Source organism: Tauraco erythrolophus, chromosome 16 (assembly GCF_009769465.1).
Source record: "Tauraco erythrolophus isolate bTauEry1 chromosome 16, bTauEry1.pri, whole genome shotgun sequence".
Classification (NCBI taxonomy): domain Eukaryota; kingdom Metazoa; phylum Chordata; class Aves; order Musophagiformes; family Musophagidae; genus Tauraco; species Tauraco erythrolophus.
In genome coordinates this window covers 6,216,423-6,239,372 of record NC_141480.1, presented here as the reverse complement: position 1 = coordinate 6,239,372, position 22,950 = coordinate 6,216,423, and the positions used below count along the sequence as shown (strand labels likewise).

At 42.1% G+C, this 22,950-nt stretch overlaps 1 protein-coding gene across 6 annotated transcripts; it reads left to right on the top strand.

Moving 5' to 3' along the window:
* On the top strand, positions 1–22,161 carry TBC1D9B (TBC1 domain family member 9B). 6 transcript variants are annotated; one of them, XM_086621772.1, is made up of 23 exons: positions 1–118; positions 2,533–2,643; positions 5,579–5,697; positions 6,963–7,191; positions 7,774–8,032; positions 8,681–8,888; positions 9,021–9,233; positions 9,387–9,548; positions 10,146–10,296; positions 10,704–10,918; positions 11,651–11,768; positions 12,494–12,779; positions 13,448–13,577; positions 14,748–14,846; positions 15,670–15,738; positions 16,535–16,775; positions 17,138–17,203; positions 17,358–17,429; positions 17,847–17,897; positions 18,665–18,673; positions 18,956–19,006; positions 19,453–19,559; positions 20,471–22,161. In XM_086621772.1, the coding sequence occupies exons 1-23, from the start codon at positions 1–3 to the stop codon at positions 21,161–21,163; spliced, it is 3,777 nt and encodes a 1,258-aa protein (XP_086477898.1). In that variant the 3' UTR covers positions 21,164–22,161. The 6 variants fall into 6 exon arrangements, with proteins under 6 accessions (XP_086477898.1, XP_086477893.1, XP_086477894.1 ...); XM_086621767.1 differs by lacking the exon at positions 18,665–18,673 and having other exon boundaries at positions 9,387–9,547; positions 10,124–10,296; positions 18,956–19,003; XM_086621768.1 differs by lacking the exon at positions 18,665–18,673 and having other exon boundaries at positions 18,956–19,003.
* Positions 22,162–22,950: the final 789 nt, after the last annotated feature.

The window sequence follows — 22,950 nt, the reverse complement described above, 5'->3', positions numbered from 1 at the left end:
ATGTGGCTGGGGCCCGAGGAGGTGCTGCTGGCCGGCGCGCTGTGGGTCACGGAGCGAGCCAACCCCTTCTTCTTGCTCCAGCGCCGGCGGGGACACGGCAAAGGGGGCGGCCTCACGGGTGAGGCGCGGCGGGGCTGAGGGGAGGCTCCGGCCCGGCCCGGTCGCACGGGGGCCGGCGCTGCGCGGGCAGCGGGCGGGCTCCAGCTCCGCTGCCGTGTCCCTGCAGGGCCCGGCCCGGGGGTGCTGAGGGGCCGCCCCAGGACCGCGGCGCCGGTCCCGGCAGGGCGGGGGGAGCTGGGGGCGCCGGTGGGAGCGGGCTTGCGGGCCCCACCGGCCGCGGTGAGCCCGTTCCGCCTCCCGCCTCGCCTCTGCCCGCGGTGCGTAGCTCCGGGAGAGCCCCCGCCGCCGGGTCTGTGCAGCGCCGGGCACCGCGGGGAGGGGCGGTTGGCGGTCGGGCCTCCCCGGCGGTGCTGCTGCGCGGGGAGGACAGGTGGCTGCACCGGGGGGGGCTGGGGGGCTGTTCCCTTGTCAGAAGTGGGTTCTTTGTCACACTCGGATTTACTGAGGTGTTTTCTTTGTGTATCTTTTTTTTTTTTTTTTTGGGGTGTAGTTTTCCAAAATGTAGAGGATGAAAGCAAGACATAGTTTTTAATTAACATCTGTGTGGAGATTGTGCCGTGCTTGGGCCGGGGGGGAGGCTGTGTGGGTGCAGCCCAGTGGAAACTACCCCGGTGTGCGTGTGGCCAATAGCCGTGTTTGGGGACAGAAACTGTGAAAATAAGATAACTGTGACCGAGGCACAATGTTAACCACAACAACAAAAAAAATGATCTCTCCGTTTTAAAATGCCTCGTTTATGTGCAAAATGCTTACACAGTTATGATAATAATAAAAATGTGCTTTTATTTTCATTAGTTAACTCATGAATTAACCCTGTTAGTTCAGGTTTCATGAATTAACCCTGTTAACCGAACACGCTAACTACAGAAATGATGCAGCTGATAAACATCCTTAGCATATTTCATCTTTTCACGATATTTAAAATTATTTTGAATTACTCTGTTTCATGTAACATAACTTGTGTAATTTTGCATGTAGGCGTGTAATTGTGTTCTGGAATTTCCCAGGTTTTTACAAGAAGAAATGACACCTAGTGCTATTCTAGAAACATCTGATCTGTTCTTAATGGTTGAACCTTTGAGCCGCTTCACTTCTTGAGCTAGTTTACCTCAGTGGGAGAGTCTTCTTCAGTGTTAAAAGCCACGTGTCCTCCTCAAGGAGCTGTAAAACTGCAAGTTGACTAAGAGTTAGAACGTAGATGTCCAGCCAAGCTGGAAAGGTGTTTAAGTTGCTGTTGTGCTCAAGTTCTTAAACATGTCTTGTTACCAGTCCGAATGTGACACGTTCAATATTGTTATAGGAAGTACTCAAAATTACGTTGTATTCTGCATAAAACTATACACAGGAAACCTGGTGCCAAAAGTGGGATCCTGCTTTGCTGGATGCATACATGTTTGTTTTGAGGATTACCAGATGAGCTTTCGATGGACAGCGCTTCTCTTGGAGTATGCTCAGTGGTGTACTCCTAATCTATGAGTTGCTTTTGGATAGCCAAAAGAGATAAAGGGGAGGAAGTATCATGTTTCGTGATAATGAGTGAGAGATAGATGAGTACAGTTTGCTCAGGCTTACCCAAACCATAAGGAGGAAAGCAGGGAAACGAGCCTAGGCCTCCCAAATCGCAATCAGAGGAGCAGCCATGCTGCATCTTCTGATGTTAGAAAACTTCTAATCATGAGGATGCTGCAAAATTAATTTGCATTAAAGATGCTCATAGTACATTATCTAGAAGAATAAAGCAAGGTATTGTCTTAGATATTTGATTTATCTAGCAAATAGTCTTAATTGAAATAAGCGGGTTTGCTTTACAGAGTCTGGTGGCTGTCACCGTTTTTTCTGGAAGTGCCTGCTTTTTTATTTAATATCATTTAAAAATATTGTAACTTCTTTATGACCGAATTTTGATTCTGTGCCTTTTTTCTTTGAAATGTCACTGAAACCTGCGAGTATGAGTTTTTCCAGAGCGATTTGATTCCATTTTGTATGAGTTACCTTACCTACCGTTTGCTTGGGTGATACTGAAAGATACAGCAGTGAAAACTTTTCTGCATTTTAATTTAGCAGGCTTAAAAATCACCATGAGCAACAGAAACCTCACAGAGGAAAATACATTTTGCTTTTATTAGAAAACTCTCCTAGGAAAGTGGAGGATTATAATGAGATTTAGTATTTAGTTTAATTGCCATCTAACCTTTGTCCATTACCAGTGGGATTGGCGGTTGTTGGTTTATAGGTAATTTGCTGGCAGTCACTGGATGTATGTCTTCTTTTTCTCAACCAAGTGCTGTTGCACTTCCATCACAACGTACGTGGCATGAACATCGGCGTTTTTCTGTGGCGTTGAATTTTTACTTAACCCAGTTCTTCGATTTGATATTGTGTTGGTTTAATTTCCTTTTCTTTGCCTCCTAGGTCTTCTTGTGGGAACATTAGACGTGGTTTTGGATTCCAGTGCCAGAGTTGCCCCGTACCGTATTCTGCACCAGACTCAGGACTCTCAAGTGTATTGGGCAGTGGCGTGCGGTATGTGTTGGTGTCACTCTTGTCAGGGGTTGGATTTGGGTTACTCTGTTGTCTGTTTGGTTCAAATGATGAGTTATCCCATATAGGAGTGTTTTGTCACTGCTCAGGAAACTTCCTAGAGCTTCTGGTAGGGTAATGGAAGATGCCAGACATGACAAGGCTTCTCGGTGTTGTTTAAACTGTGGTTTAGGAACTTAAGGCTCTGTAAAAGCTCCCGTTTCTGCAGATGTTACGAATTTTGTTTCTTCCAAGGTGTATCTGTTTGTAAGGTCATAGTGAGATTGCTCAGAGAATAAAACAGCGATGGCTGTGGGATGGTGAGTGTTGTGCCAAAACCTGCTTACCAGGAACGCGGTGCAAGATGAGTACGTGTACAGTCGTTGAAGATACCAAACACTCTTCTTTACTGTCTCGATCAAATTTATTTTTTTCTGCTATTTCTGACCTGTAACAGATATACTATCCCTGTGAAATATGTTACAATGATATTTTTTAAACCGTCAAGAATCTTTGGCCTCTTTTACTTGAGAAATGTAACTGTTGTGTTAGAATATCATGGTACAACCTTCTAACATCTGGCAGTGAACTCTGATTAAGGCCTTAGGTCCTAGTGGTTGCTAAAGAGAAAATACCTTCAGACGTATTCGTTAGACCAACTTTGTTTACAGTGAGAATCTTCACTTCTCACTTTGTGGTTGAGATGTGAAGTCTGAGCATGAAGTAATCGTTTGCTAAGCCCACAGATGCTGACGTCTTGTTTTCCCTGTTCCCATCTTCTACCCAGGCAACCAACTCAACATTCTTCTTTGCAGAGCTACTTAAATTCTGCAGAAGAGAGGGTTAGAAGTTGCTGTGTTTCACAGAAACTCAGTTTCCCTTTTGAGGAGAGAGGAAGAAAGACAGAAACCAAAATAGCAGGCCAGAAACTGCATAGAAAAAAGCAGAATATTTAGTGGCCACATGCAGTGCAAATCCGAAATTTTGTAGTATCTTGCCACTCAGTGTTATTTTGTGTAATTTCAGGAGTGTTTAGTTGATATCCTCTGTATCTCAGTTACTTGTAAGCAACACAGCGTGGTAAAATGAGGTGGGCTATATACCAACTGAATGGAGTTTGATCAGTTGTTATACTGGAGCAAATATATGTGTTAATCCAAAGTATTTTTTTAATCATATCTGGTTCTCATTTTACTGTCAAAGTAAGAGTATTGTCATTCACTTAAAGTCATAAAAGATGTATGGCTCTCTAGTTGAAAATGCCTATATTTTATTTACAATTTATCATGCGTAAATACTCGTGGGCAACGTTCTGGTCATACTTGCAGCTTCGGCCTTTCAGCGCTTTGTTATTACAGCTCTCTGTGTGGGAATTGCAGAATTTTACTCCTTCATGTGTGTCATTCTAATGTTGTTCTTAAAATACATCAATTATTGGGGCCTGGCTTATTATAAAAATGTGTCTGCTGTCACTTGGTGAGAGATGCAGCTCATGGAGCAAAACAGAATGCAAACTTGATTCCCCCGCCATTGTTGCTGAAACGGTGGGGTTTTTCCGCAACCAAAACGTGCCATAATTGGTAATTCCGTGCCCTTGAAATAGATCATTTCATATTACTCAAAATCACTTGTGCTTTAAACCCATTGTCAGATGGCGAGGATCGATGTGAAGTAAACAAATACACAAAGGCAAAAGAAAAAATATTTGTCTGATCCCTTGGGCTGTGCCCACAAACTCAGGTTCGTGGCCCTGCAGCCCTTTGAGACAAGACAACTTACTTGCTTCTAGTTTTTGGTGTCAGGTCCTGGAGTTATTTTTGCTTCTGAAACCACAGATTAGCTGGCGTTGGGTTTTGTGGTTAGGTGTCCAGCTACAAATACCCGAGGACTATTTCACTGCTGAAGCTGCCTCTTAAAAAAGGAGGTCAGGTAGAGCAGTAGCTTCAGGGAACGGCTTGTGTTGTCTGCTGCTTTCTTTTTTCCATCCTTAAACACACCGAGGAGTCTAATGTACTTGAAGAGAAACCACGTAGCGGGAGGCATGCTGTTAACATTTTCAGATATCCCACTGCTGTTGGGTGAAACTTCAGAAGATAAATTTACTGGAGTTTGGCAAAGAGAAACTTAGATGTGTCTTTGATTTGTATTTAAACAGATTTCTTTTTGTCCATTTAAAGATGTTTCTTATCTTGTTAAAAAAAATTGAATTGCTTTTTTTATTTCTTCTACATTTTTTTTTCTGTTTACAAGGGAATATAGTGATAGCTGTTGACAGAGAGGAAGAAATCTTTTAGTAAACACAAATCTTTGAAATAATGTCAACTAACTAAGGCAACTTCTACAGAAAAGTTCTTTAAATTGGTTACACAGTGCAACTTCTCCTTTGTGAACTCCTGTGGGCTGTACAGTTGAAAACAACTAACTGATATAAGTTTTACTGAGATGTTTTTATTTAAGGAAGCAAAGACATGAATATTTAGGTTGCTTTTTGTTTTGGAATTGTATGCTCTCTACTGACCATTGCTCATGGAAAATGGAACCTCTTTGTAAGTGTAAAAACTTCAGTTCTGAAATGTCAAGGTTCTTCTGAAAGTTCATTATTTTTATTCTAGAATGCCAGGAATTAAAAGAGTACTTCTTGTCTGGAACATAAGAATGCTTTTTGTCTGGGAAGAAAGCTGTGTTTGGTGTGCATTGACAAATAGGATGATCTGTTGGCAGTGTGCTGGTTATCCTTGGTGGCATGGAGACATTTCATTAGAAACGTAATGTTGGTGTACATAAAATATCCTTGACGTGTGGTGATATGATGTGTTCGATGCGTCCCGATCACTGTTTGGTAATTATTAGTTTCCTGCTGTGAATGTGGAGGAAAAAAGACCTTGTTCTAATTTCTTTTTCCTTTGCTCTTCCTATCATCTTTCACCCCTTCAATTAGGATCATCTCGTAAAGAGATCACAAAGCATTGGGAATGGCTGGAGAATAACTTACTACAGACTCTGTCCATCTTTGATAACGAAGAAGATATCACCACCTTTGTCAAAGGCAAGATACATGTAAGCAACATGTTTTCCTGAAGGACTTCTAGATCCTGAGAAGGAATGGCGAGGTGGTTTTAAGAACTTTTTACCCTTGGGAGTGAGGGAGCAAGAGCTCCATTGCAAAACTTCCCTCTGCTCCCTCTTCAGACATACATGTGCCATGAAATGCATACGGTATTATCAGCATCACGTTACAGTCCTAATATTAGACAAATGTACCTGGGGGGGGGGACGTTTATGAGAAGTAGATCATAAGGAACAGACCTCTTAGGATGCTTCTGCTAAGTAAGATGTAATGTCCCTCTGAAATCCGTGCAGATTATACCTTTGATGCATAGAGAATGTTAAACGAGGATTCATAGAATGATGCGAGTTGTAAGGGACTTTAAAGATCATCTAGTTCCAACCCCCCTGCCATGGGCAGGGTCACCCTCCACTACATCAGGTTGCCCAAAGCCTCATCCAGCCTGGCCATGAACACTTCCAGGGATGGGGCAGCCACAGCTTCTCTGGGCAACCTGTTCCAGTGCCTCACCACCCTCAGAGTGAAAAATTTCTTCCTTATATCTAGTCTAAATCTCCCCTCTTTCATCTAACAACAAATATGGGAGAGAAAATTCTAGTTTGCAAGCAATGTACTTGCCCTGCCATGATGGTCTAGAAGCCATTTCATCTGGGATGTAAAGGAACTGCATTCCAGCTTCCACTGACTTCTGAGTCAAACAGGCGTCTCTGCTTGTTGGGCAGTTAATACCTTTCAGATTCCCAGCCCACAGATTCTGTGGAGTAGAAACTTAAAAATAGAGAGTTTTTATCGAACAGCTGCAATTTAAGTTTTTTCCAGTACTCCTGTGAGATTCTTTGTATTTTCTGTGTGTGTGTGTCTGAGAGAGACCATGGTCATTTGTTTTTCCTTCTGGCCAATCAAGATGTGACAGACTGTGGAGTTGATGATCATCTTCCTGTTGAAGAAGCATATATGCAAGTGAAAATAGATTTTAGTTCTTCAGGGCATTCAAAGTGTTGCCAGGCCAGCCGTGAGAAACTCACTCAAACATTAAACACAAATGCTTGCTCTGTGTGTTGAGTAGATCCCAGATGATCTGACTGCTCTTTCTACGTGTCTTTACTATTTCTCTAATGTGACAGGAGAAATGATAACTGCTGTGTCATGTGTCTTCTTTCTGTCTTTGGGTTGCTGCTGTGACCTTTTTCTGTATATCACATCTGTCAGCAGGCGTATTCACTTCCATTTCTTCTCTCCTCCCATGTCCTTTCAGGGAATTATTGCTGAAGAGAACAAGAATGAGCAGCCCCAGAGTGAGGAGGATCCAGGTAAATTCAAAGAGGCTGAACTGAAGATGCGGAAGCAGTTTGGGATGCCCGAGGTGGAGAAGTTGGTCAATTACTATTCTTGCAGCTATTGGAAGGGACGTGTACCCAGGCAGGGTTGGCTCTACCTCACTGTCAATCACCTCTGTTTCTACTCCTTCCTTCTGGGCAAAGAGGGTGAGTTGTAAGCCTGCTAGTTGTTTTTCTGCCATTTCCCATGTTCTTTTTGATGCAATTGATCTTTTGTGTGAACATTTTTTTAAGCTGACAGGTTTTTTCCTTTTAGGAATCCTTTGAGCTCTAGCTCAACGCATAGATCAGTCCTTGCACTCATGGGCACTGCAGTGATGTTTAGACTGAAAGCCTGAGTCACTTTTCAAAACATTTCTCAAGTTCTACAGGCCCATCTAAGTTTTACTTCAGCTGGATTAGAGAACCAAACAATATTTTTACCTTGGTGAGTTTTATTTGGAACCACTGCCAGGACCTCAGGAGCTTGAACTCCTGAGTCCAAAGCTAATTTGCTGGAAAGAAAGAATGAAAACTTGAGTAATTGTAGTTGAAAGCATTTACTGGATGGGAGATAGTCCTTTGGAACTGCTTTTTTTCTAGTCTAGTTAATCCCAAAGATTATTTCCAAGTATTTTTGGAGAACTCAGTAGAAGTAAGAAGAATTGTCCATGTGACTGCTTGACCTTCATTTCTATTGTTTGTTGTTTTGCCTGGTTTTGTAATATTTTTTTATATTTTTTTTCCTAGTGACACTGGTGATCCAGTGGGTGGATGTAACCCAGCTAGAAAAAAATGCTACACTGCTGTTCCCTGAGTGCATTAAAGTAAGCACAAGGGACAGTGAACTTTATTTTTCCATGTTTCTCAACATCAATGAGACATTCAAGCTGATGGAGCAGTTGGCTAACATTGCGATGCGGCAGTTATTGGATAATGAGAGCTTCCTACAGGACAAGTCCCTCCCGAAGCCCAGGAAACCTCTTAAGAACATCTCTGCATTAAAAAGGTATATGTTTCCAGCAGTGAAAAGATGGATAACAGGATTGTAATAATAAGTCTGCATTACTGTGCAGCTCCCAGCTGCCACTGGGGTTTTCTCCCTGTAGGGGCTGCATTGCTTATTTCAACCATAAGCCCTCTGCTTATTCTTTTTTTTCCCATCCCAAATTGGTACTGAATTCACACACACCCTCATGTCTTTCTCATGCATGGCTAGGCACTGTCAGAAGGAATTTTCAACTGTTGAAAATGCTGTTTTTTAAAAAAAAGAAGAAAATCAGATCGGGCCCTTCTTCAGAAGTTGAAGATTTATAAAAAGTAATATACTTTCGTATTGTAACAAATCCTCCCGCTGGGGACGGTTCTCTGCAGTGTGAGAATCTGATGTAACGTGTTTCAAAGATGCACTTGCACATTTTTCTTTTGTATTGCAGGACATACCTTGTCAGTGAAGCGTTGTCTGAAGGCTGAAGGAGGAGTCAGATAAGGGAAAGAGGAGTCAGATAAGGGGTGGCATCTCAGTTAGAGAAACTAATACTAAGAATACACAGCACAGTCTGAAGATTGTGATTGGAATGAGCATTTAACATTAGTGTTTGAGTGGGTTTTTCAAGTGAGAAAAAGCCTCTGGCGACTACTCTTTACTTTCCCCTAGAGACCTGGATGCTCGAGCCAAAAATGAGTGCTACCGTGCCACTTTCCGGTTGCCCAAGGACGAATGCCTGGATGGACATACAGACTGTACCTTGTGGACGCCATTCAACAAGATGCATATTCCTGGGCAGATGTTTGTTTCCAACAATTACATCTGTTTTGCCAGCAAGGCAGAGGAGGCCTGTCATCTCATCATTCCCCTGAGGGAGGTGGGGATTTCTTAGCTGTGTGTTAAGACTACAGGCCTTTTTTGTCTTTTACGTGCTTCCAGTTTTTGTGTGGTGCTTTGTAGATAATGGAGAATCTGCTAGATCCAAATGGCGCTTGTCTTTGTCTTCTAGGTGACAATAGTTGAGAAAGCAGATAGTTCCAGTGTCTTGCCCAGCCCTCTGTCCATCAGCACTAAAAGTAAAATGACCTTCTTCTTTGCCAATCTGAAAGACCGAGATTTCTTGGTACAGAGAATCTCTGACTTCTTGCAGAGAACGCCATCCAAGAAACCGTGCGGCAGTGACAGGGAATGGAAGTGGAATTTGGCTGACGCTGGTTGCGAGGTACTGAGGAGATAGCTGGGAGGAGCATTTGTCAACTTTTCAGAGTAATGCTCCGTACAGTGTGTTAACAGTGCCCGTTACCAGCAGATGCTGTCTCTGTTAGACAGTTTGCAGGGCTACCTGAGCTGAGGTGCTTTATGTTCTGTTGTTCAGGAGGTTCCAGAGTTGCCTTCCAGCAGCCCACTTGCAGTTAGCCCCACATCTGCTCTCAGCAATCGACCTGTCAACTTCTGTGCTGGGGAAGTGCCAACAGCCTCGCAGGGACTGCTTAAACTCTTCAGAAGAAGTTCCGAAGAGCTCTTGGGACCCAAAGGAGTAAATAATATTTTAACTTCACAACAATTAACTATAAATAGTTTGCAGTAGGTTTTAGATTTTCTGTCTTGCTCTAAGACCGACAGGGCATTTTATTCCTGGTCAGTCCTGCAGTATCACTGCTGTGTCTGTCACAATGATGGTGCTGCAGAGATGTAACCTGACAGTCAGCGTACTTTATCAGTACTGAGATACTTGACTAGAGACTGAAAAATTAGTCTTTCTGTGCTTCTGGGATGTTAATTCACTTCTATACTTTTCTTCAGATCAGGAAAGCAGAGAACTGGTATTTCTGCTTGCTAGTTAATTGTCTTAGTCCATGGTTATGCTTGCATTTATGTAGAGATTTGCAAAGTGTAATGCCATTGCACAGCTCATGTTAGCGTTGTAAAGACTTGACTTTAAGGAAGGTCAGAACTGATTCAAAACAATGTAGATTAGCACACCCACTTTCGTTCACCAGGAAAAAGAAAGGCTTTAAATGTCAAAATGCATTTCTCTTGTGAAGTATAGGCCTGAGTATACCCAGAAATCACCTGTCCTACAAATGTAAAAGTGCATTAATCTCCTAAAATGTCCATGTTTGTTTCTGTGAAGGCAAAGGAGAAGATGAAGGAAGAGTCTTGGAACATTCACTTCTTTGAGTACGGGCGAGGGATGTGTATGTATCGCACTGCCAAGACTAGGGAGTTGGTGCAAAAAGGAATCCCAGAGAACCTTCGTGGAGAGCTGTGGCTCCTTTTTTCAGGTAGGAGGTTGCGCTGGATACTTTGATGGCTAGCAGGAATAAGCTTTCTGCACATCTCAAAGGAAAAGGTATAAATAAATCTTAGTTAATTTCAGCAGAAATTAATCGCAAGTTAACTCCACCTGAATATCACTTCATGTTTTTTTGGCCAAAAATGCAGTGATCATGTTCCTGAGATGACTTTCTTTATAAGTGTAGTAGCTCTTTGGCCTCCTTTGTGTGCGTTTCAGTGTTGGGATCTAGACTCTAACATGATGATTTAACAACGAGTTTGTTACTATACTTTCATATCTATTTATAGTTGGTGAGTTCATGTAGTGCTTCCTGGCTGCCTCTTCTCTGAAACTGAGCATAAAATCTGTATTCCAAAGCTCAAGAGGTGAAGCAGCGTTTGTTTGTCGTTACAGGGGCTTGGAATGAGATGGTGACTCATCCTGGTTACTATGCAGATCTTGTGGAAAAGTCAATGGGAAAGTACAACCTTGCTACAGAGGAAATTGAGAGAGATCTGCACCGTTCTATGCCAGAACATCCTGCCTTTCAGAATGAGTTGGGAATTGCTGCCCTCCGTAGAGTCTTAACAGCTTATGCATTCAGAAATCCAACAATTGGGTACTGTCAGGTAAGAAAGAAGACTTGGGCCTGTTAGCCCTGCACAATGACCGTGACTGACTTGGGCCTTTTCTGCAGCTTTTTGTTCAGTTTCAGGCATTTCCTTCATACCGTCCATGCAGTGGTGTGAAAGGAAAGAAGTGGTGATGTTGTAGATCTCTTAACTATCCTTTGGATACAGCATTTAAATACTTTCTGTATTTCTGTTACATCTAATGACAGTCTTTTACTAGTTTTCCTGGTAGAGCTTTCCCTAGTTCAGCAAAAACATCTTCTGATTTGATTTAATTGCTCTTTTTAATGAAACAAGTGACGATGCACATGGGCAGCATATTGAAAACTAAGCCAGTTGCTGGTTTGTGAAACAACTTGGGTTCATTTTGTGTGTTGCTCTGATACTAGAGGTTCTCATCATGGTGTTCTATTAACAATGAAATTGTTACAAAGCTTTTTATGAAAACTTGGAAAATTTTACTGAGTCACATTGATTAATGAAAGTGCTTGACAAAAAGTAGTTGTATTATTTGCTGCCTCACAAACAGAGGAACTGAAACAGAAAGGTTAATTAGCTCAGGGTCATCTATTGACTCAGATACCAGTAAAAGCTGGAATTAGATATGAGTCTCAGTGACAGTTTTGCTATATTCATGTTTAAGTTTAGCTGGTCTGTAATGACAGAGCTTTCATGAACATCTTCATGTTTCTCTCCTATATCTGCATTTTTAACTCGGGTGGCTCGTAGGCCATGAACATTGTTACATCAGTACTGTTGCTATACTGCAACGAGGAAGAGGCTTTCTGGCTTCTAGTGGCTTTATGTGAGCGGATGTTGCCAGATTACTACAACACAAGAGTAGTGGGTGAGTCTTTGTCACATTCATGCTAGAGCCTGGATTTTCAGCTACAGTTGCACCAGCATCTCTTGGGAACATTTTGTTGTTCAGAATGAATTAAATGTGGTATTTACTTGTAAAGATGATGAAGCACAACCCCATTCCCTTTAAAGTTGCAGTGATGGAGATGTAGGAGGGGACACTACAGGCTACCAAGGTAGTAGTACTACCTTGTGGTAACAAGGAAGATGAAGTCACTAAAAATTGGTAGCGGGAGGGACCATTAGCAGTAAGGAGGCATATCTAGAAGTAATGGGTTATTTTTTACCCATCTGAATGATGTATTAAATCTTTGGAATAGGCTCCCAGGAAAGGGTAGTGAAAAGCACCGTTTCATGGGCTTTAGAGTTGGTCTGTACAAAAGAGGATAGTTTGATGTAAATACCACAACAATCCTCCACCCTCCTTTTCATGGAGAATGCACAGATCAGTGAGAGATTCTGTTTCTGCATCCTTTGCAATAGGAACAGTCTCTATCTAAATATGTTGGTTTTATTGAGAACAGAGAACAAATCTAAATAAATGTGTTAATTTTAGTTCTGATATTAAGACGCTTATATGAAATTAAAGTGAAATGGCACTATTTTGTTTAATAATTAATTAGCTTGGATATAGTACCATGATACCATCAGGGTATAGTACGGTGATACCACCAATTTGAGTTCTACTGTTGGTTTTGTTTGTTTTCGAAGGTGCATTGGTGGACCAAGGCATCTTTGAAGAACTTACACGAGAGTCTCTTCCACAGCTGTCAGAAAAGATGCAGGATCTGGGAGTGATTTCCACCATATCCCTTTCCTGGTTTCTCACTCTCTTTCTCAGTGTCATGCCGTTTGAGAGTGCCGTGGTCATTGTCGACTGTTTTTTCTATGAGGGAATCAAGTTTATCTTGCAGGTGTCACTGGCCATACTTGATGCCAACATGGAGAAGTTGTTACAGTGCTGTGATGAAGGTGAAGCCATGACTATTCTGGGCAGGTACCATTCATTGTTCTTGTTTATAACTGAATAGTAATGGTACGCTTTTAGTCATCATCTCTTTCTACCTAATTCCGTTACATAGCAGGTCACAGATAACACTCTAAGATGCAACTTGAGCTCCAGAGAGGATTGCTATTGCTTTCTGCAACATCTGAAATGAGTTTTTGGCTCAAGTACAGAGCCTTATTTCTATTTCTGGAATTGTTTTGCTTTTCAGTATAATGCATTCCTGCTTCTCAGTTTGAATTTGCACTCTGAAGGGTTATTTATCCAAAATTCACAAAGGAATTCTGATCTACTATTGAGGACAGATCCTGGCAGGAATCACACTCTAGAAACATAAAACTTTATCAGGCAGATATCTCCCAAGTCTAGTAAATGTAAGATTTTCTTTGAAATGTGAATCTCTTCTACGTGCAGCAAGATATTCAGCTTACTACTTGAAGCCCACTTTAAAAAGAGTAGATACTCCAAAAACAGAGTGAAAATCAACTTTACTTCAGGTACATTGAGAGAAGCATTGCAGGTTAGCTGGGAAAAATTAAGTTTTTCTACATGTTTAAATTAACAATACAAAGAAGTTGAGAATTATGCATTTAGGATATTACTTCTCTTCTTGGACACTAATCCTGGAATCTTGCAACTGTTCTGTTTTTTCCCCACAGATATTTAGACAATGTAGTTAACAGACAGAGCGTCTCTCCTCCTATTCCCCACTTGCATGCCTTACTGACGAGTGGAGATGAACCGCCACTTGAAATCGACATCTTCGAACTCATCAAAACATCCTATGAGGTCAGGTTTTGGCTTAGTTTTTGCCAAAGAGATTTTTCTTTACTAACACCCAGTTTTACACTTCGTGCAGCCTGAATATGAATATTGTTCATAGCTTGAGGTGCTCAAGGAGTGCAGACCCAAGCCATTAATCCTCCTATTTCGTATGCGAAGAGCCTAACACTGTTGGCTACTGTTGATTACAGTCTCCCCATCACCAGCGCAGACTAAAACGAAGACTGCAAATAAGTAAAAATTACAGCCCGGAGATTTCTTCCTGCTTTGCCAAAAAAGTCTCCGTTCTTATTTGTGTGTGAGGATTGTCAGTGCTAGGGAGTTGGGGAGGGAAATTCAGGGTAAAAAATGTGAGGTCTACTGCAGAAACATGTAAGCATCCCAGTTCATGTGCACAGGAATCCTTTTCTGGGATCCACATCATAGTAATAGGAAGGTGACCTGAGAATGGTGCCAGTGCTGTTAAAATACCTTTGCACTGGTGGAGTTGTACCTCATTATTCGTACCGAGAACAACCTCTTAAGAAATTTGTATCTGAATAATGGAAAGAACACAGTCAAAAGATTTGGTGTTTGATAGCTCTTCTCTGCTATGCTGTGGTAAACGTGGATTCATTTCCCTTTTTACCTCTTGTTCATCCTGTCCCCTTCCAGCTGCTTACAGTCAGGCAGCTATCATTTAGCTAGGTATTTCGTTTGTTTCCTCAAATCTGTCATCTCTGTTTGCTCTTGATTTCTTTTTTAAGAGACCATCACCAAATTCATCTTACTTGTCTGACCTAGTCAGTAGACAAGCCTGTTAACGTTGGCCTTTCTAGCTGAATCTCATATGGGTCCTAGAAAAAAACAGGGCTGCTAGGAATGACAACCTGTCTGTTGTCTTTTCTCTGCCACAGTACAGGGTCTGTGTTTCTGTCAGTCCTGACAGATGCTTTTTTGACTGTTCTTTAGAAACATCTGATGTTGGATTTCTCATGAATTCCAAATAACTTCTCTGGCAGGACAGGGGTGAATAGGGAATAGAGCTCGAGTTTTTTCTTGCTGCTGGTAAAAGGCTTCTAGGGGTTTTACATCATCTCTGAGGGGATAGTGTACTTGTTAAAGAATATGTAATTGAACAGAGGTTTTTCTTTCTTTAGGAGATGATGTTGACCTGGTCTTCTTCCTTTCTTGTAGAAATTCAGCAATCTGAAGGCAGATGACATTGAACAAATGCGTTTTAAACAAAGGCTGAAAGTGATCCAGTCTCTCGAGGATACAGCCAAGAAGAGCGTGGTATGTGAATCCTAGATTGAATGAGCTACCAAATGGCATATTAATGGGATGTGTTTTGCTGTAAGCGTCTAGAAGGTTTGCCCTGTAGCAAACCCAGTTTTAAGTGACTTAAAGAATTTCAGTTAATGTGAAAAAAAATTAATTTACTGGCTGGAATAATGGATTTTTAGTTTTCTTCTTCACATGGTTCTAGTTAATCTAATAAAATGGATTGAAGTGCTAGGGCATAATCAAACGAGATATTTGGCATGGAGGGAGATAAAAACACTTGCAAGTCATATAGTAGTCTCCACTGCCTAGTGCTATCTGTTTTACTACTTGCCTAGAATCTCTGAGAAAAGCTAGCTAGCAGATAATTATTCTCCTGCCATTTGGAGAGTATGCTAGCATGTTAGGGAATTTTACAGAAGGATTCACAGCCAAAGGGAAGTATCCACATCTGTTGCAGTTATCTCCCATGTCCTAGGTGGAGAACCTCACTTACATGTTTCTTTCACTGTTTTTCAATGCTTCTGAGTCAAACATCTGAAGATAAAAACAAGAGGGAGAGACAAAACCATCTGCAGTTAGGTCTGCACAAACAGCAAATAAGCACAGTATTTTTTCTAGCTGCTCAAAATGTCAGCAGTTTCTGCTTGACTAGAAACTATCTTCCTGACCTGTAATCCATAGCAATGGGAGGTATTGGAATGCTTATGTTTTCCCTCTTGTCCTGTGTTGTATCTCCTTGCACTTGTTCTCTTCTGTTACACAGATTTTTCAGTGAGTCATATTTAATTTTTCTAGCTTTGAAATAAATTAACTGTTTTCTCCCTAACTGTAGGTCCGAGCTGTGTCTAGTGACATTGGCTTCTCTATCGAAGAACTAGAAGAGCTGTATGTAGTGTTCAAGGTAAGAAGCTAGAGTGAGGAAGAATGTGATCTGACAGAGAGAGCAAATACCGAAATAAGTGCAAAGAGAAGCAGTGACTTTGCTTTGATTCTTAATCCAACCTATCAGAAACAGGTGTTGCATTCTGTTATACATGGTGCCAGTGAGACTGGCCTCATTACTGTGTGTTTGATTTCCACCTCCACCCCAAAGATGTCCAAAAGGCTGTCACAGTATTTGAACGATACTTATTCAGAAAGAGATTGTGAAGTCAGTGGGAAGGAATGTCACATAGCACTTGCAACAGGGAGCCAGGATTGGCTGTACCTCAGTTTTTATTCTCAAGTTTGCTATTGACTTGCTCTGTAATTGTGACAAAATGACTTAAGTGCTTTGCCTCTTTTTGTTAGTGTATATATTTTTACAAGAGCGGTACTACCCGACTGCATTTACCAAAGTCACTGCAGACTCAGTTGCACTGTGCTGTAGGCTCAGAAAGAGAGGCTTAGGTTCTAAAACCTGCATGTTCCCTTTGCAGTAAAGCCTGAGTGTCTTTTCATTCAAACCTGAGATCATGTTTTTGTATTTTTCACTTAAAATTGTTCTTTGTGCTTTTTGTGAAATCCTTGTCTCTTCCTTCATTTCATGTTATTTTGTAGTGAAGTAACACTAGGAGTAATGGAGGAGATAAACAGTGTGTCCTGAAATGTCTCTTCTCTGCTTACTCAGTGCTATTCTTGAGCTGTAATGAAGTCTCCATTCCTGTGGATTGTTGTAGTGGAGTATAATCTGACCTGTTAACCCTTTCCCTCCAAAGGCGAAGTATCTGATGAGCTGTTACTGGGGAAATAACCGTGCTGCAGCTGCCCGCCGAGATCAGAGTTTACCCTACCTGGAGCAGTATCGCATAGACATGGAGCAGTTCAAAGAGCTGTTCATCAGTTTGACCCCCTGGTCCTGTGGTGCACATACGCCTGTGCTAGCAGGGCGTTTGTTCCGGCTTCTCGACGAGAACAGGGATTCGCTCATTAACTTCAAGGAATTTGTGACAGGGATGAGTAAGTGGTGGTTTTGGAGATGACGAAATATTGCAAAAACTGTTTCCGTCCTTTTCCAGGCAGAGAACTAAAAGGAGATAGTGATGTTTGCACTGTCGTGAGGGAGGGTGACAGCCTTACAGGAAGCCTCAGGTAGATCCTTTTAGCTGCTGGACAGTCTCCCTTTTGGGGAAGCGATAGGTGGCAAACCAAAAAGATGCAGCTTTGCTGTGGATTTCATTACTGCTTCTGCACAGGGCTTTGTGCAGTGAGCATTTTGTTATTGGGTATGGACTCATTCTGTTTTGAGCCTGTGAGCAGTGCATGATTCTTTATCCTAAATGCTATTTTTCTTAAGCGTTTGTGTTTTTTTTTCTTTGCAGGTGGGATGTACCACGGTGACCTCACTGAAAAACTCAAAGTACTTTACAAACTGCATCTGCCTCCTGGTGAGTGATTACTTTCATAAATTGCCACTACTGAGCATGGTCTGTTCTGACATGCAATTGAAAAGGGATGCCTCATGAATTTTTCTAATGCAGTGGGTGATACTGCTGTTCAATTAGCTTAAAGATCTTAATGTTTCCTTCTCTGTAAATACAGCTCTGAATCCAGAGGAGACAGAGTCTGCTTTGGAGGCCACAAGTTATTTCACAGAGGATGTCACAACAGAAGGTAATACAACACTGCTGCCTTTACCTCTCAGTTTTAGGCAGGAGTTGCACCACAAATCCATGTACTATGAATAGTGATTTTTTGCAAGGCATGGTCTTGTGGTGGCAGTATGTTAAGATTGCCAGTGTATTTGAGTTCACTGTCTTTGTTGCATGATGGGGAAGAAGTTTGGAGCTTAAACTGCTCAGGACCCATTTCATGCAGGACACAGCACCCTCTGAAGCACAGTTACAGACTGCTGAGGAGGAGCAGTGTGCTTTTACCAGCCCCTGTCTCCCACCATGATTTAGGTTTTTCATGCAAGTCTCATTGTCTCTCTTCTTGTTTTTTGTTTCCTTCTCTGTGTCTGTCCGTCTGTCCTTTTCTTCTGTTTTATCTGGGATATTGTCCCCTCAGCCCCTTTTTCTGCTGCTCAAGTATCTCCTTTTGTCTCAGAGCTGGATTTCTGCCTTCAGTGTGAGTCTCAAGGTCAGTCCATGGATTACATGCATGTATTGAGCATGGCTGTAACGCTGGTATCATCTGCCAGCACCAATGTGCTATTTTAAATACTCTGAAGTTGCTGCTGCTGCTCCTCTCTCACTATACTACCACTACGAATAAAGTGCTATAAGTAATTAGATACCTTTCTGTATATTCTACCTATTGTGTTTCAATCTTAGTCAAAATAGGTTTTGTCTGGCTTCTTTCAGTGGAGTTTATCTCACCTTAGAAACTGTCAAGGGGGAAATATGCTGGGAGCAGAGTGTGAGGGTTGCTAGGCTTGCTGGCCTGGATAGATGATACCTCTGCCTCCTTCACAGTCTTCTAATTTAAAGGAATAAGGATGCATGCCATTGAATTCTAAAACTGTTAGTAGACTAATTTACTGTATTTGTTATAATTTTAGGGATTGTCAAATAGGAGGTCAAAGTACGTCGTTTGTGCTCAGTGTTTACCAAGATATAATAATGGTCAAAAAAAATCTGAGTGAGTGATTGTGCTGTTTGGTGCTAGATGGCTAACTTAACAGTCTGACTTGAGCCAAGATTTCCTTTGAAGTCTAGTGACAATGTAGGGAACCAGAAGTGATGTTAGACTCTGCAAGTTGCTCCCAAAGTGTCAGTTCAGTCAGTGAATAATAGTGAGTGTAGATATTAGTCACATAGTGCTCAGTGGTGGTTTGGTTTTTTTCCGTTCATTATCTTGCTTTGGATAACTGAACTTCTTTGTCTTTAAGCCGTCACGTCGCTCAGCTGTCTTTCGTATCTGTGTTTCACCCTTTCTTTTAAGAGTTCTGCCCTCTATCTCAGTTCCTCAGCCCACTTTTTCAGTGTGGCTTTTTATCCAGTTCATCCCATCAGCCTCTTGCTTCCATCCTATTCTGTTCACTCCTCCAAACATGATGAGGGAGAGTGAGATCTAACTTCTGTTAAATATATTCTTGTATGATTTAATTTTTTTTGTGAGTTGTCTTATATTCTTCATGTGTTGTGTTGTTGAAAATCAGCTGTTAATAATTCTTTTATAATTCCATAATTTTTTAGAAACCCAAGAAGATAAAGGAAGGAGAAATGAGAACGGTCCAGAAAAAGGTAGTTTCATCATAAATTGACCACATTCTATTCTAGTCTTGTCTCTCTCCTATTATGAACTGTTCATTGTCCTTTGCTATATCAAAGAGACCTCTCAAAGTGTCCCTTGTGGACAGAGGTAAAGTGGGATGTGAGCTGGGAAATAAATCTTTCTTATGCCTTACTGCTCTGACTCCTTTACATACCAAGATCATAACATTTGTACATCATTTTTGATAAGTTGTCAACTCATAGAGTTAATTTATGAGAAGTCAAGCTGATGCAGCAGTGTTAAAATATTTGCTCTACTGAGACAGATCAGATAAACCGGCAGAAAACAATGCAGCCTTCCTGGTAGATGCTTTCCTGAACTGTCAATAAAACCTGCTTCCAGCATGATTTTTGCTGGCACAGCTTTAAGTCTGAAACCATTAATCACCTGATGGTAGTGGCCTGGTCTTGCCTTGCAGAGGAGAAGGGTACCAGTCCACAGGACTACAGATACTACCTAAGAATGTGGGCCAAGGAGAAAGAGTCTAGGAAAGAAACCATTAAAGATCTCCCCAAAATGAGCCAGGTAAGAAGTGAACATGAAGGTTTCCAGTTATATGACTGACAGCTTACTGGGGAATTCAGCAGTATGTGCAGCTGTTTTGTCAGCACAGTCAGCCCTTGCCTGCACATTGCCTTGCTGTTCTGGTCTGGTGAGCTTTAGAAGCCTATAATTCCACGTTTGTGTTGAATTCCTAAGTGGCCATGGACAAACTGCTTTGTTTCCACCAGTCAAACATACTTGATTTTCTCTGCCTCGCAGACTGATTTTTTCCTAGAGCTACTGCAATCTGTGTTTTCCCTCCAGAGCAGTATGTTTCAAATACGCCATCAGTCACATAAACTTGTTTGGCTTTTTTGGTTTTGCATTGCCTGGAGCTACAGCTACTCGGCGGACAGTGAAGAATGTGGTTACGGGAAAGAGTCTGATGACTGGTGTGATCTTTTCTGTCTTTTAATTTTCTTTATGAGTGCTACTTACACTAGTTTGGAAATGCTTAGAAGCTGACCACAACAGAGTATCGGGACAGAAGTAAAACTTTAGGTTTTCTCAGATGTGAAAATGTGAGTACTCTATTGATTTGTCAGCAAAACACCCACCACTATTAAATTGCTGTACGTGTCTCAGTTCAGCTACTACAGCAGAAGAGTTTGCCTGTGTTGGGCTGTTCTAAATCAGTACAATAAGTTGCCACTTACTTAGTGGGGAGGCAGATAAACAAGGAGTCAGTGAAGATCGTGCCTGTTGCTTTATCTCAAGGAGTGTCTGGGCAGCGCTCTGAGTCATTTGGCTTTGGTTTAGGTAGTCCTGCGAGGAGCAGGGAGTTAGACTCGATGATCCTTATGAGTCCCTTCTAACTTGAGAGATTCTATGATCTGCCACTGTGAAGTTTTTTTCAGCCTGAAGTATGATTTTTTCGTCTTTGTCTTTTAAAGGAACAATTCATAGAGTTATGCAAGACCCTTTACAACATGTTCAGCGAGGACCCGGTGGAGCAAGAGCTGTACCATGCAATTGCTACTGTAGCCAGTCTCCTCCTGCGAATTGGGGAGGTGGGGAAAAAATTCTCCAACAGGCCCATGAGAAAGTCTGAGGACTGCAAAGTAAACAATACCCAAGATCATGTGAGTGAAGAGGAGTCACCAACCTCTGAACAGAGTCAGATTCCAGCAGTGGAGCAGCAACCCCAAGCTGACCATGAGGACAAAACCTGTGGAGATGCTCAGCCTGAAAAAGCACAGCAGGAGAACCAAACTCTAGGAGATGGGTCAGGGGAAGGACAAGCCTCTCCTTTACAGCTGCTATCAGATGATGAAACCAAAGATGATATGTCCATGTCTTCCTACTCCATGGTCAGCACAGGCTCCCTGCAGTGTGAAGACATTGCAGATGACACGGTCCTGGTGGGTTGTGAAGGCAGTAGTTCAGCTGCCAGGTATGGCAGTACCATTGATACTGACTGGTCTATCTCCTTTGAGCAGATCTTAGCTTCCATGCTGACGGAAACAGCCCTTGTAAACTACTTTGAGAAGAAGGTCGACATTCTCCAAAAGATCAAAGATCAGAAGAAGGTAGAGAGGCAGTTCAGTTCATCCAGTGACTATGAACTTTCCTCTGTGTCAGGGTGAACTCAAGAAAGCAGGAATTGTCTTTTGGAGATATAACAGGGAGATAATGTGGCAGGTGGCAGGATGTATTTTGTGTTTGTTTTTTTTTTTTGTTTAATCAGAGACCAGTAACTACACAATTACAATAGATTCCAGTTGATAAGGGGCTTCTGACAGCTACTGTTTTGTGTAGGTGCTTCTTTGGCTACTCTGGCTGACAAAATTAGATTTACGTTCTCAAGAGCCATTAGAACCTAATAGCCCCTGACATACAGAATTACCACCATAAATGATGCATGTCTGCCTTTTGCTCTCTTTTATTTTCATGAAGTTTTATTTCAGACAGTAACTGCTCCTTGCCTGGCCTTCTTTGCTGTAGGCTCCTGGGTAACTTGCACAGCAGATGCAGCCTGGCTTGAAACCGTGTTCACCTCTGGCTGCCAGTTGGAGACCTAACGCAGTATAGTCAAGTCTGTAGGACCCTGACCTATAAATAGTCTTGTAAGTTCTTCAGTGCTGTTCTGTGACTCAGCAGCTGTAATGCGAATGTGTCCCAGTGCTCCCAGCACCCTAAGGTCTAAACACAGGCATTTCTCAGATCTGCAGGTTTCTTCGAGATGCGATTTGCCATTTTCATAGCGTATCGTCACTTAACTTGCTCCTTCAGCATTTAGGAATTTTCAGACAAACCTGTTTTTCTAGCATTTGCCTTTCTAATTCTTTGAAAGCCATTGGGTTTCGTTTGTCTGGGAAGCCACAAGCTCCTTGAGTTCAGTGCAGAAGTAATATCAAGTTAATCAATGGGCTCATGATGGTTTTAATGAGGAAATATGTTTCTAAATTAGAAGGCAGTGAACCAGCCTCAGCATTGCAGGGCAGTGGCACGTGAGTCTGCTGGATTTTCCCCATCAGTACAGAAAACATTAATTGTTTCTTGCTAGTTCTCCCTTTTTACTAGCTATTGATGGGTCCAAATTTTAGGAGGACCCCTAAGAATACTCCGAGTCAGCCCTCACAAACACTTGAAGGGGCAGGAGGAGTGTTGTGCCACCTGCAGCTGTCCTTTCTGAACATGGCTTGTGCAGAGTTTAGCGATGGATGTGCTTTTAGAAACTACTACACGTCCAAGGGCATTTATACCTAAAGAGGAAGAATTCAAAGCAGCATGGCCCTCTGCCGTCAGCCCGTTATGGGAAACCTCAATAGACTAGATCTCTTTCCAGTTAGAGATGAAACAACTGGGAGACTGAGTGACTACTCTTTTAAATCAATTAAGACCAGAGGAAACTAAGAGTTAGCCTTCTGGTTGTAGGGCATCTGCTCCAAGGAAGGAGAGTTAGTGCTGTTCCTACAGATCAATTCATCTCGCTGCGCAGGCGTCCGCCTTGCGGGAGCAGAGCAAGAGGTGCTGCCGCTGGGCAAGAGCAGCCCCTGCACTGCAGGCAACGTTTGCGACGGCTTTTGGCTGGTGTTTGGAGTAAACGGGATGGGAAAGACATGTACGGTTGGCTGTTCCCATTTAACACTACTCGGTGTGCTACTCAGTGTTAACTCCTCCGTGTGACGTTCTGTGTATTCACAGCTGGTACATATTTCTTATTTCTCTGCCTCCTCTGTCCTGTGTCACTGGAGAGCAGCCATTAGGAAACCTGCTTTTACTAATTATTCAGTAATTTATTGTAATTTTTTTAAAGTACAAATACTACCTGTGATTTTACACCATCTGTCTGTCTTATCCGTCATGTACTCAATAAACGAACCAGAATCCTATAGACTGCCCCGACTGCCTTTTATTTCTCTGAGCTCAT